The sequence below is a fragment of the Camelina sativa genome, chromosome 10, assembly GCF_000633955.1.
Source record: "Camelina sativa cultivar DH55 chromosome 10, Cs, whole genome shotgun sequence".
Taxonomy (NCBI): domain Eukaryota; kingdom Viridiplantae; phylum Streptophyta; class Magnoliopsida; order Brassicales; family Brassicaceae; genus Camelina; species Camelina sativa.
Genome location: NC_025694.1, coordinates 621,497 through 635,225, shown reverse-complemented (window position 1 = coordinate 635,225; position 13,729 = coordinate 621,497). Strand labels below are relative to the sequence as shown.

Below are 13,729 nucleotides of genomic sequence, written 5' to 3'. Positions count from 1 at the left end.
TAAGATGGCTCGTGTAGCGACCTTCCACTCTCAGAAATCCATCTCTCTGGTCTGAATTCGAACGCATCTTCTCCCCAAACCGATTTCATTCTCCCTAAGGAGTACAGACAGAACAGAATCTTCGAGTTGGCGTCGACTTTGTGTCCACTTGGAAGAACGTCCGGTTCAGTAGGAGACTTGTGTTGAAAGGGAACAGGTGGATAGAGTCTGAGGGCTTCACAAATCGCTCCATGTAGATACACCAACTTCTTTACCTCCTGAGGGTTGAATGAATCAGAATCGTACGAAACAGAACCATCGGTCTTGTTTCCTGGAAATAGGTTTGTGTTGATTTCTTGACGAATCCTGGCCACGGTTTCTTGGTTTTTGCATAGAAGCCAGAAGAACCAAGTGAGTGCTGAGCCCGTTGTGTCTCTACCAGCTAACATGAAGGATAGGATTGTGTCTCTAAGAAATCTGTCATCACTTGGATTCAACAACTTGTACTTGGTCGTGTCAACATTAATAGAAGACATCAGTAAATCTTTAGAAGAAGAAGAGCTGATATTATCTCTCCCTCGGCTGATCTCATCTCTCTTAGAAGCAATGCACTCAGAGCAAACACGATCAAAAATCGCATGAGCTCTTTTCAGCTTCAACTCACCTCCAACCCCAATCAATCTTTGCATCTTCCACACCAACTCCGGCTTGAGATGTCTGTAGAAAATGGCTTCCTCTGCATCGTCTAACGCTCTTGCAAACTCGATTTCAGGCATTTCAACTGAGAGACAACCTGGATCATATCCGGTTGCTAAAACAAACGTGGTGTCAAACGTGAATCTTTGGAAAACATCTTGTAAATCCACGACTAGTTTCTCTTTAGCAACATGATCAAGAAGTGGCACAAGCCCTTTTTCTAGCTTACTCAAGCTTGTAGCTAAAGAAAACCTTTGAAACTCAGGATGACTCATCATGCTTTGAGAAGATTTCCTTAGATCCTTCCACAACTCTGAATCCGCATTGAAAATTCCATCGCCCAATACGTCAAATAACTTCTTGAATTCTGTTCCTTTCGGGTAATTCGCGAAGTTTGAGCTCATGATGTGGTGGATATTAGCAGGATCAACCGTGAACAACATGTCGAGGCCTCCCAAAGTAGGTCCTTTGAAAAGAAAGTTTAAGTTGCCGTCCTCAAGAACCTCAGTTAGAAAGTCGTAAACACGAGGGAGCTCGGGAACTAAACCCGGAAGCATACCGAGGATCGGCCAGTTTGTGAGAAAGGGACGGTGCTGTTTCTTTTTGATCAAGAAAAATTGAAAGATAAGGAAACAAGTGAAAGCAATGGAGATTTCGAGTAAGCTTACCAAAGCCATTAGGGAGAAATTTTAGGAGATTATCACACTATATATGGTGATGCTTGTTCTTTTTTTAATGTTTTCATTCATACACTAAGGAGATAACATATATAAACTAAAAAGCATGCATCCATCGTTTGTGTGTCCTAGATAATGGTGGTTATTTGTCTTTGTCGGTTCAATAATTGTAACACAATGTAGATCGTACCTTATCTTTGGTGGCTATGTCCTCTTCTGTTTGTTTGGTATCGCAGCTTTGTGGGGAAGTCAAAACCTTCTTTGAAACATATTACAAAAATTAGTTATATGTCCCAATATAAGACAATATAATTGTGCAGCTAGATTTGTTTAACAAAACTAAAAAAATATGTGCTTAACGAAGAAAGCTTTTTGAAGAGAGTAAATAGAAAATAAATATACTAGCTTAATTTTAATTGGCCAGTATATACTTTTATTTTATGAAGAAAATAATTGGCTTTTAAAGTTGGGGGAGTTTCAAAAATAATATTTTTTATGTCATTTTTTAAAAATATTGGTGTCCATTTTTTAATATATAAAATAATAAAATTTTAAACCCTAAACCCTAAATACTAAACCATACCTCTTAAAAATTATACGCTAAATGTAAAATAGAGAATCCAAACATAAAAAAAAAAAAAAAATTAATTTAACATATTATAATTGTGTAAAAAGAACAAAAATGAAAATTTTCCAAAAAAAGGATATTTTTAATAAATTTTCTTTTAAATTTCAGATTTCTAGTGGTTTATCACATTTCTATAAAGGGATTTGCAGTAGATGTTAATTTAATGGTTTTGTTGGTATTTAAGAAAATAGCAAATATTTATTGTTCAATATGTTCAAACGAATTTTTGAAACTAATCTAGTTGAAAATTGAAACCCATTTGAATGGATTTAATTTTATGAATTAAAAACTTATGAAACATGCCAACTTTGAAGTACATGCATATTGCATGTCTTGGGATCTAATTAGTTATAAAAATGTTTTTGTTTTTGTTTTGTATTAGTAGTATTTTAAAGTATAATATCGTTCTCTATTATTTAATGTGTTAATCATTGTAATGGACCATCTACAAAAATATAAAATTGACATATCAATATTGTAGTTTAGCAGTGAGATACATCACATTCCGATTATCTATATATACGGGAAACAAAGAAAGTTAGTTAGCTTCAACGGCACAAATTGTATATAGTAATGTCATTTTCTTAGCTTAATAGCTTTTAACAAGATGTAGTACTATATGTAGTTGTTTGTTCGAACCCGAACTGTATCTTTCGTAATAATTGATCTGAAAGATACAATAATTGAGTTCTCGGGATTGCGTGGATGGCGGTGTTCGATAGTGACGTATGAGATGTCTAGTGTACCTACCTACTTTTGGGTTCTTATAATCTCGTCTGGCAGATTCAGGTTCCATGGTCCTTGAATCATTTCTTGTCTAGCTACTACTTTGGTACGTTCTTCCATGGCCTTAGAATCTTAGATGATGCTCCAAACCTCCATGCGTTTATTATTTTACTTCAGATTTAGAATTAACTATAGGAAAATATGTTTATCTGCATAATTTCGATGTGTCAATCGTCGTATCTTTGTGTCCTCCCTAGTGCATGCATAGATAGAGATCATGAAAATCTTTAAAATCAGCTTCAACGTACTTTGTGGCGGACAGATGCCACTTGTCAAATTTGTTATAGACTACTACTGCACATTTATGAAAGTGTGTTACATTGATGTCCTCACTCATATTTTTTGTTCTGCCCCTTTCCCTAGTAATTTTATCAGAATGTAATAACCAGCATGAATTTGTTTTCTTACTTACCTACATAGTACATACCAACTTGAATAAATAAATGCACTATTTAACTTCAAGTTTTATTTTTTACATTGATGTAAAAAAAAAAAGGTGTTATTTTTACGCTAAAGGCCATTGTAAAAAATGTCATTCAACCGGAAAAAAAAATCACAAGACGGTCGCCGCTGAAGACGCCTGATGATGTGTTCAATCGGAGGAGTATTAGCTCTTTGTTCTCCGGCTAAATTTCATCATCGCCGGGAACAATCGCAGATTTTTACTCCGACCCATCTCCGTAATCCTAATGGGTTTCAATTTCGTTGGAGAAATTCTCGAGCTTTCGCTCCCAAACTCGCCCAATCCGATCCCAATTTCGCTACGCCCTTATCACATCTTCCTCTTATACGCTCTTCGACGTCTCCTCATTCTTCCAAGGACTTCTTCGTTCAGAATCTGGCGAGAAAAGCCGCGATTTTACTTGTTGGGTCTTTTGTCTTTCTAGGGTTTTGTTCTTCGAAGCCTGCTTTAGCGCTACCCGCTGCAGCCGTGGTCTCTCAAGCGGAGTTGGATGACGAGATAATGTTCGAGAAGCTTCTGGAGAGTGAGCCAGAGAACATGGAGGCTCTGAAGGCTGTTTTGTATAAGAAGATGAGGAGAGGGAAAACTGAAGATGCTGTGAAATATGTTGAGAAGCTCATGAAATTAGAGCCTCATGAGATTGAATGGAAGCTTTTAGAAGCGCTTTGTTATGAGACAATGGGACAACTGAGCAGAGCTAAGAGATTGTTTAAGGATATTCTTAAAGAACAACCTCTTTTGATCAGAGCTTTGCACGTAATGTGTTTCTCACCTTCTAAAGATTATAGTCTTTTAGTGAAACTGTGAATTAAGTGGATGTTTAGGAGAAATGGTGTTTTCTTTTTTCTTGGTAGGTAATAGAATACTGCCTTGATTTCGATATTGCAGTATCTATCTTAAATTGATTGCTCCTTCGAAAAGGATTAAAGTTTGGTCTTGTCTTATTTCTTGCAGGGTCTTGCGATGGTAATGCATAAGACTCATGACTCCTCTGTCTTTGATATGCTCATGGAAGCTATGGAGGTTGCTCGACAAGGAAACCGAGTAACTGAGGAGAGAAACATACAAGTCTTGATTGGTCAAATGCATATTGTCAAGGTAAAACCATCATCTGCAAAGCCAATCCTGTAATTTCCTTCTTGTGTGTCTTTGGTCCTTTTGAACTATGTTTTTAACTTTTTAAGTGTTTATAGATATAATGGATTGTTCTGTGTACTTATGGACATTGGTTTAAAACTTTAGGGTCAATTTGAAGAAGGTCTAAAGGTATTTCAACAGATGGTCAATGATAACCCTCGAGATTTCCGACCTTACCTTTGCCAGGTAAGTTTATTCATGAAAAGAATGTTGTTTGATTCACTAAATTCATCTCTCAGTTTTCATGTAACGCGCAAAGAATATTAGGCTTAGCTTTTGCTATTCCGCTTTGAAGAAACTGCAAGCGTTTGTTTCAGGGCATAGTCTATAGCTTAATGGAGAAGAAGGAAGAAGCAGCGCAACAGTTTGAGATATATTGGAGTCTTGTACCTGAAGAATTCCCACAAAAGGGATTTCTCGACGATGTTGCATTGGCTGCTCAAGCCAAATCCCGAGAACGACTTCAAAACACATTCAAAGCTAAATTTGCTCAGGGGAAATAAAACATGGATAAACAATTTTCAGTATCCAGGTAAAAAAATTCATCTTACTATGCTTCATCAGTAGTTAGAAGTTTTATTTTTTGGTGTTTCGAGTGCCACTCATGTAATCACATATTGGTCTTGTTGCATTTACATGACAGTTGGTTATAATGAATATCAGGTATGAAATGTTATCATGTGACGGGGTTAAAGACAAAAACCGAACTGGAGCAGGCGGAGTCAGTGGGTACATTGTGGAACCTAGAAGAATGACACTTTGGGGGCTTTGCAGTCATGTTGTGATTTCTCTCAAGTGCAGAATCAGAAAGGTTGTAGTAACATTTTTTTCATGTGTATAAAATTTCAAATTAGATACTTTTTCTGCGTCTCTCTGTCGTTCAATTGCTACTTTTTATTATTATGACGTGTAATTTGATAAATTATACTTTTTGCCAGTTCTTTTTTGGGTTCAAATTAAAATATCTAAAATAGCACCACGTTAATTCATGAAATATACCGACTAAGACATGGGTGACGGGCTTTAATAATAGCCTAGTGGGTCCATTTAGGCCCATTTGGGGTTAAAACGACAAAAGTGTAAACAGAAGAGAGCAATGCTTCGTCGTCGTCTAATCCCTTCGCTGAGAAACTTTTGGGAAGAGCCAAAGAACGTGTTTCGTTTTGTGAGCTCTCTCTCTCTCTCTCTCTCTCTCTATTACACTTCGCGTCTGTCTGTCGTTTCTTCCTGTAATCTGTATTGCCACACTCATTACATTTATGCGCTTTTGTATATTGCTTCAGTTGCTTAACTAGTTTTTAGTAGGTGGTCTGGATCTTTCTTTTTTTTTTTTTTTTTTTTTCTGGTAAAAAAGAAAGAAGATGAGTGAAATTGGTTTTGGTGAAATCAGGTAAAAGGCGCGTTTCTGATGGCTCCTCTTACTCTCTCTGTTGATGTGAAGAACTCTTCTTCTTCGACTTCTCTTGGTAACCAAATTCGCTTCGTCTAGTGTTCTTCATTGTTTGACTGTGAAGTCTTTTTTTTTCTTTTTTTTTTTTTTCAATTCCTTTTTGCGTACTGATATATTGTTGCAGATGTATCGAAGATAATGCAAAGTCCACAGCTCAGAAAGAGCAAAGGCTTTGCATCTGTTAATACCCAAGAAGACAAACCCTTCGATTTCTTCCGCTCTCTCTTTGGTTCGTCTTTATATTATCTCTTTTGCTTCATTTGTAGTCATTATTTTTTTTCTGAATCTGATGCTCTGATTCTTGTACCTGGAAAAGATAATTTCTTTTTATGCTCATTGTTAAACATTGTGTTTGAAAAATACTACCCTCATGATTAGACTATGTTCCTGAGATCGGCAGCTTCAGCTGTCTTACTTTTGTTATTCTTATGTTTTGTTCTGGTGATGCAGAGGGATTTATAGCAGGAGGTACAGCTGGTGTTGTAGTCGAAACAGCTTTATACCCAATTGATACAGTTAAGACAAGACTTCAGGCAGGTCAAGAAACTATTAAGCTTGTGTTATAATCCTTTGCTTCTTTTTTTAAGTTTCTTTGTTAGACTTGCTTTTATCTGTATGCTACTAGCTCATGTAGTAGACCTTATGGTCTAAACGGGGAAACCAAACAAACAAAAAAAATTGAACTCTAGTTCCTAATTGTTTTGGTCTTATTGATGTAGGCAGCTCGTGGAGGTGGGAAAATTGTTTTGAAGGGTCTTTATTCAGGATTAGCTGGAAATATCGCTGGTGTCTTACCGTAAGTGACTGTGACCTCATCCCTAGTTACTTTTGTTATTTTCACTATCTCTCTCTCTCTCTCTGGCCACTTGACATTAGTGATGGGTGATGCAGCAACTATAGATTATGATTTGTCTGGTTTCTTCTTAAAGAGCCTAAATGGCGAGAACGGAGAACCCAAATAGACAAATATTCTTTCCTTGTCCCTTTTCTATCTATCCTATATTTTTCTACTTGTTTTGACGCTAGATTATTTTGACAATGTTTCTTTGTAGGGCTTCTGCTTTATTTGTTGGAGTTTACGAACCCACAAAACAGAAACTGCTCAAGACCTTTCCTGATCATTTAAGCGCAGTTGCTCACCTGGTGAGAGATTTTCTTCATCTCTAGTTTTGCCATTGAAAAAGCATTTTATCATTCTCTACTATCTCTAAATGATCAGCTCGTTATTATATCAAGACATGAATGGTATACAATAAGCAACAATATTTTTTAGATCATTCTCGCATACGCCTTGTATATGAGAGTGAAAAGGAATCATTTGTTCCCGTGTTTCAAATTCCAGACTGCAGGGGCCATTGGTGGACTTGCTGCCTCTCTGATTCGAGTACCTACAGAGGTAAAAACTCTCTCTTGGATCATGTTCTACATAGAATCCCTCTGTTGACATTTCTATGTGTGTATTCATTAGGTTGTGAAGCAAAGAATGCAGACCGGACAGTTTACATCAGCCCCCAATGCTGTTAGACTTATTGCATCACAAGAGGGATTTAAGGGTCTATATGCAGTTAGTAACATCTTTTTAAGATCTTCCTTTTAGTCTCCACTTTTTTTGTTGAATTTTCGTGTAGTAACTTATTCCAATTGCTTTTTAGGGATATCGGTCCTTCCTTTTGCGAGATTTGCCCTTTGATGCTATACAGTTCTGCATATATGAGCAGATCTGCTTGGGTTATAAAAAAGCAGTAAGCTTCTTGGCAAAATAATTGACATTTCTTCTATATGGTAACTTCTGATGAATTGCTATTTTGCATGAGATTAACTTTGGTCAACTCTTTGGCAGGCGCGTAGAGAGCTTAGTGATCCTGAGAACGCTCTCATTGGCGCATTTGCTGGTTGGTGACATATCTTATATGCTTTAATAGAATTTTTCCAGATCCATAGAATCAAACTTGAATGAGATAGAAGCCGTTGGACTTTAGAAAAAACTCTGGTCTGCATTTACCTTAACACTACAAAGTACAATGGAGTTACTACATCAAAAACCAGTTTAATGGTATTGTGCGAGTGATTTAAGTGGCATTATGGATATCGTCTTGGTTTATGCAGGTGCTCTGACAGGAGCAGTGACCACTCCGCTTGATGTTATTAAGACAAGATTAATGGTTCAGGTAATAATAGTATTCGCACACCTTAAAAAGTCTCCCTTTTTGCCTCCAAAATCCAATCATCTTATTGTTCTTTCATGACCTTCTCTTTCAGGGATCAGCCAAACAATATCAAGGAATAGTTGACTGTGTTCAAACAATTGTAAGAGAGGAAGGAGCTCCTGCACTGTTAAAGGTACACACACACAGACGGACTAGTTTAGAGTTTCAAGTTGAAATCTTTAGAAAGTGTTATTGTAAATTGAGGAGCTTTAAGAGGAGATGTGACTTGACTTGTAGGGTATTGGGCCAAGAGTGTTGTGGATAGGTATTGGAGGTTCAATCTTCTTTGGTGTCCTGGAGAGCACTAAGAGAACACTTGCACAGAGACGTCCCAAGACGGTTAAAGAATCCAAGGAGGAATAATTTTCTGGCAGCACACAAGAAAATGGTTGGAAGGTGTTTAATGTTTTTCACATTTCAACCCCTTTGTGAGTTTTGTGTGATCAGAGTTTGTCATTTACCATTGATCAATTCAACTTTCATCAAAAATAAAATAGTGTCTGGTTTCAGATTTGTTCCATATAATTTTGAGATTGTATTTGACAACTTTCTTAAAATTTAATTTGGAAAAAAAAAAAAGAAGTTAATTAATCTTCAAATTAATGAGAAGTAACCATACCGATTAGAATCTTTGAATAGAAATTATTTTGATTTTAAGTTTAGTCAGGTGACATGACATGCTATAACCCACTCTCACCCATGGCGCGTGAACGTCACCGCGTCAAAATCGCTGGACGGGACCGTCGACCAGAAGGGAGTTCTTACGTTTCTGTATAATTATAATTTTTGATGAACAATTAATTAGAAACTCCTCCCGATTATGCAAACGACGTTTAAACTATAATATATATTGCAAATATGAGACTGTTTAATCCTAAATTCCTAATATCATTTTACCTTAATATGATTCGAAGTAAATCAGCAATACATTAAAAAAATTCGAAATGATTCATCATTGCAAGTTTTATAAATAACTTGTATAAAAAGAGAGTTTTATTATACTGCACACTATAATCTCTCAACAGTACATTTTAATAGCCGAGCCCAAAAAATATATATATATTTGGAGAGCAAAAAGGAAACAAAAAAGAATAAGAATAGTGAGAGCCATCGGGAAAACATACTACTACACACACTAACACTAACCCTATGAAGAGGAACACTTTCAAGTCTATGTCTCTTTCAAAACACCAAAAAGAAATCAATCGAAAACCCCTTTTTTCCAACTTCTCTAGCTAATTTACAGCTCTGTCGACCTCTCACAACGATGAACCAGGAGCATTGCATCCTTTGGGATGATCTCTAAAGTTCACTCACTCACATGAGCGGTAGGTATCCTCCTCCATGTCCTTTCTTTAATACAAGTGGTCCCGCATTTTCCGGGACCTTATCCAACGCATTCATACACGCATCGACCATGTCAGAGAATCCCGTTGCTGTTGTAGCAAGCTGTAACCGTAACCTCAAGTCCCGTGTTCTCTTCAACAAGCACCTGAATGATCTCCACATGTATTTGGCCCACTCAGCTGGTAAGCCTCCTCCTGTGAGCCATACTGAGAATTGAGACTGGTCTCCCCGAGCTGCCATTTCCGCTCTGTAGAATCTAGCCAGTTCCAGAAGCATTGAAGCCTTTAGCGGAAGCACCGCAACAAATTCAGCCACAAAATCTTCTGCTAGTTCGGGTTTGAGCATCAGGTTCCAAAGCACAAGCGCCCATTCACTTGGCTGGTTAAGACCATAGGCTTCTGCTACAATCAGAGCCTCCTGGAATCGGGATTGATCGACAAGTGCTCTTCTCGCGTTTGTTTCAGATAAACAGAGCCACTTAGAATCTGGCATCCTTATTTGAAGGGAGACAAGGGAAGCCTGACCACAAGCCTTTCGTGCTTTGTTTCCAGCATCAATAGAAGTGTGAACCTCAGCAGCTTCAATGTAATAGCGCATTGAATCAAGGAGATCTTCATTTTGATCCTTGTCATACCGTAAAAACCACTGCTGTGCAGCCTGATCTGCACGTGTCTCTAGCAAAGCAGCCATTTCATGCTTCATATCAAAGTGTTTATATACCTGCAGACCAAATGAGAAAAAACGCCATAAACAGAAGTAATTTTAAAAAAAATTCCCAAAAAGTTCCTTCACGTGCACAAGTAACAGAGGTGGTAAAAGCCACTCTAGATACACTCTTTCATCTAGTCTGGTAATGAATTAAACTCTTTTACTTGGATGATTCCAGCTACTAAAGACATACCATTGCGAATGCATCATGGTCATTTGGGTTAAAGAGATTCAACGAGGTCAGAACAGCCATCCGAAAACTTCTGACAGCTTGAGCAGTGCCAGTGTTTGCAGCAGCAGAAAATTTTTGTAGTAAAAGATCAAGCTGCCCGTTTTCGATTAGAATATTGAGAATGAAAGTAAGAGCATGAAAGTTTCCGACTCCAGTTATTAAGCGACCCAGGCATGAGAAATCGCCCTCAGCAACATAAGCCTCGACCCTAGTGGCAGCAAGTGCCACAAGAACATCAACTCCATCAAGGCACGTGGATGACTTGTAGAAGTGATGAGACAGAATAAGAAGCTCAACCTGAAAAACAGCATTCCGTTATATTAGTCGCTCATAAATTCATGCAGTAATAAAACTATTGTTAAGAAGCTTTCATAGAATCACATACCTCACATGCATGTGGTATTTCCTGCCCGGTAATCACAAGACGCATTAATGCATGACCAATTTCTTGTTCAGATGGACAAAGCTCCGCCCACTTCAAAAAGTCTGAAAATCTCCACAAAAGTGGAGCAGGCCCTTCCTCCTTTTGAGAATCTATATATCCTCCACGATGAGCTGCCAATAAACCCTGGAACAAGGAAGACAGATTAGAGACATAACACGAGATAACCCACAGAAAAGAGTCAGGAGGGAAAGAAGGCGTCAATATAGGAGGGTATTGCCAAGTAGCTAATCAAACAACAACCATATGATAAAGAACTTTATCAAAAGATGAACCTAAAATTCAAAAATAAAAATATATAAAGCGTGTATTCTACACATACAAGTTCACAGATATAGTTTTGCTAAATTACCTTTAAAAAGGATTCTGCAAGTATCTGAGCGATACTAGCAGCGGGCATGGAATGCGTTTGGACAAGGAGACATGCTTCCTCAAAAGAATCTTGTGCTTTAAGAGAAAGTAAACGTAACAACTCTATTGGCTGCTTTTGATATGCCTCAGTGAATGTAAGTCCCAGTATGTTAGCAGCTTTTATAACTGCTATAATTTTTCTTGCCAACCCACGTCCACTGCCTTCATTTAATATGTTCGATAATTTCTCCAGAACCTAGATGATCAGATACCAATCAGTATTAAATCCAACAAAAAATTATACTAACAAGATAGGGAAAAACTAGGAAAAACAAATAAACTGGTATTTGTTTTTTTTTTTGAAAATGCAAGTCTTCACAACAACAAATGAAATTTAGGTGAGTAAGATATAGAGAAACAACCTGCAGCGGTTCAATCATAGGATGGTCTAATTTTAGACTGTGTGATTGAATAACAGAACGAACTTCACCATCCAACATTGACAATGGTACTTGACTGCAAGGTGTAGAAAGCATGGCTAGCTTCATAACAGCATCCAGAATAATAAGCTCAGAAGGTAAAGTCCCTGGAGCGAGCTTAAGCTGGAGCTGCTTAGCAGCTGTTACTTGTCCGAACTCCAGTAAAGACAGAACAGCTCTTTCCAACTCTGCAGGTTCTATACTTTCTTCCCACTTTGATAAGGATATTTCCAATCCCGTGTTTTCCTCTTGAAGCTGGAACTCGCTTTTGATGTTTAGAAGAGATGAAGAATCTTCAAAATCAGCATTCCTATCTGAAGAATCCACAAAATGTCTTATTTGTGGGACATTTCCTTTTGCTCTCCTCTTGGCCTTTGTGTTCACACCATATGTTGAAGTGCTTGTGTCTTGGTTCCTTTGATGTCCTTGGCCAGGGGCCCTGGGGTCATGCTTTTTTGAAGAAATATGGCTGTCCATTTTTGTTATGATACTTGCAGTTCGGTCAATAAGATTTGAACTCTTTCCATTCACCATGTCTTTCCCGATACTACTTGGACTAAATGCTCCAACATTTTTAACATGTGATTCTGCTTCTACAGCCAGGAGCCACACCCTCGTCTCAATTTCACGTAGAAGATGCAACGGATAAACCCTGGTATTGGTAAACTAAAGTCATAAACCTAGTAAAATTGATTACATATTGTGGTGCAAGATCACTTACGGGTGTGACAAAGTTGTTAGCCCACTCAACCACTGAAGGGATAGCAGTAATAGCTCATAGATCTCTCTTGCAGGAAGATCTTTCTCCACCGCTTCTGCATGCCTAAGGAAAAATAAACCTGCCTGCAAAAGAATAAGAAACAAATTCACTAGTATCAGTATTAAGGCTTCCACACAAAATGGTTACACTAAGGCGAACAGAGAAGTGACCTGTAAAGCAGGGAAAGAGTATCTGATGAATAGAGTTTGGCAGTGACCCCACAATGCGATTCTCTCTTCTGGAACATCCCAAAGGAATTCTTTCCATTCTGCAACCATGGATTCTGCCTATATTGAAAGCAGATACGAAGTTTTATCAAGATTGGACAGTCAGGGATCCCCTAAACATAATTAGAACCAGTGGCGTACATCAAAAACAAAGCAGCTAGTTTTCAAATACAAAGAAAAGGTATACAAAGAAAAGGTATATACTATAGGGCGCCAGATCTTCTATTATGTGGAACCAAATTAAAGTAATATTTCAACTCAATAAGGAAAGCTTGTGCAATTTTGTATTGACTAGGTAAAACCGTGCCTTCCGAGGGAAAATGCCTAGTTCCTTCTTGACATCACATTTCTTTTGAAGTTATATTAAGAAAAAGATCACATATTTCCTACACTACTGCAATTGTGATTCATCCTTAAGTTAAAAAAACCTCTACAAAAGCAATTCGCATGGGGCAGTGTATGACCACCATGCAGTGCAAGAGAAGTCGTCAGCAATGGACATACAAAATAGCATGGGAAAATCAGCCAGAAATAGCTAATTGGTCGATAATAGTCTCAGACCATAATTTTAAGTTGCTAGGCCTTCAGAATCCAAGTGACCAGAAACTTTCTGGCAGTTCAAGTATAAGATAAGTGCCAAGAAATTTTGTTACCTGCGTTTCAGTAACATGATGAACAGAGGATGTCCAAGTGACACTAATGGTTTCAAGTTGCTTGGCCCAATTTCGTGCTTGCTCCCACTGCCTGTTCTTTTCTAAAGCTGTCAGAAGAGAGCCATCGTCAAGGGCCTCATTTCCTAAGTCAAGATCATTCTCCCGGAGTGATGGCTCAGCCAAGTTAACTTTCCAATAAAGACGCCGATAATATGTTGCGGCAGATCCCCCATCACCAAAATCAGTTGCAGCAAGAAGTTGCAGTAAGCATCTTTTCTCATATGGAGATGGACAAGTTGACAAAACAGCATCAGCAGCTTTTACAGCTGTTCTGCTGATCCAAGATGCCCCAAAATTGACATCTTTAGCTGTATTTGACTGAAAATGCATTGATTCCTCTTTAACTCTAGCCCAAAAAGAACCCAGATGTGCTGAAGCTTCAGAGAGGCGCATTTGAGAAAATGCCTGCAGAAAAGAATAAAGACAGCTCAAAATCCTATGAAGATA

At 37.9% G+C, this 13,729-nt stretch overlaps 4 protein-coding genes across 7 annotated transcripts in view; 2 read left to right on the top strand and 2 right to left on the bottom strand.

Annotated features, from left to right (window-relative positions):
• On the bottom strand, window positions 3–1,426 carry LOC104719919 (alkane hydroxylase MAH1-like; the record flags this gene model as incomplete). Its single annotated transcript, XM_010437903.1, has 1 exon — window positions 3–1,426. A coding segment is annotated over exon 1 (1,350 nt), but the record flags the coding sequence as incomplete, so codon positions are not given.
• On the top strand, window positions 3,012–5,308 carry LOC104716227 (protein SLOW GREEN 1, chloroplastic-like). Its single transcript, XM_010433617.2, has 5 exons — window positions 3,012–3,985; window positions 4,184–4,327; window positions 4,472–4,552; window positions 4,684–4,898; window positions 5,030–5,308. Exons 1-4 carry the CDS (start codon window positions 3,350–3,352, stop codon window positions 4,867–4,869), a joined length of 1,047 nt encoding a protein of 348 aa, XP_010431919.1. The 5' UTR covers window positions 3,012–3,349; the 3' UTR covers window positions 4,870–4,898; window positions 5,030–5,308.
• On the top strand, window positions 5,423–8,566 carry LOC104716226 (S-adenosylmethionine carrier 1, chloroplastic/mitochondrial). Of its 3 annotated transcripts, none has more exons than XM_010433614.1 (13): window positions 5,423–5,531; window positions 5,757–5,832; window positions 5,941–6,045; window positions 6,267–6,353; window positions 6,540–6,612; window positions 6,869–6,959; window positions 7,159–7,212; window positions 7,285–7,380; window positions 7,469–7,558; window positions 7,657–7,708; window positions 7,923–7,984; window positions 8,076–8,156; window positions 8,261–8,566. In XM_010433614.1, exons 1-13 carry the CDS (start codon window positions 5,463–5,465, stop codon window positions 8,384–8,386), a joined length of 1,062 nt encoding a protein of 353 aa, XP_010431916.1. In that variant the 5' UTR covers window positions 5,423–5,462; the 3' UTR covers window positions 8,387–8,566. The 3 variants fall into 3 exon arrangements, with proteins under 3 accessions (XP_010431916.1, XP_010431917.1, XP_019086849.1); XM_010433615.1 differs by having other exon boundaries at window positions 5,530–5,667; XM_019231304.1 differs by lacking the exon at window positions 5,423–5,531 and adding an exon at window positions 5,537–5,671.
• The window catches only part of LOC104716225, a 21,419-nt gene continuing 16,684 nt past the window's right edge, over window positions 8,995–13,729 (bottom strand). For both annotated transcript variants that reach the window (XM_010433612.2, XM_010433613.2), the window contains 6 exons: window positions 12,304–12,425; window positions 11,526–12,234; window positions 11,105–11,359; window positions 10,696–10,878; window positions 10,272–10,607; window positions 8,995–10,090 (listed from right to left, as the gene is read on the bottom strand). In XM_010433612.2, coding sequence (XP_010431914.1) covers window positions 9,341–10,090; window positions 10,272–10,607; window positions 10,696–10,878; window positions 11,105–11,359; window positions 11,526–12,234; window positions 12,304–12,425 — 2,355 coding nt within the window. In that variant the 3' untranslated portion in view covers window positions 8,995–9,340. The remainder of the gene's footprint in view (window positions 10,091–10,271; window positions 10,608–10,695; window positions 10,879–11,104; window positions 11,360–11,525; window positions 12,235–12,303; window positions 12,426–13,729) is intronic.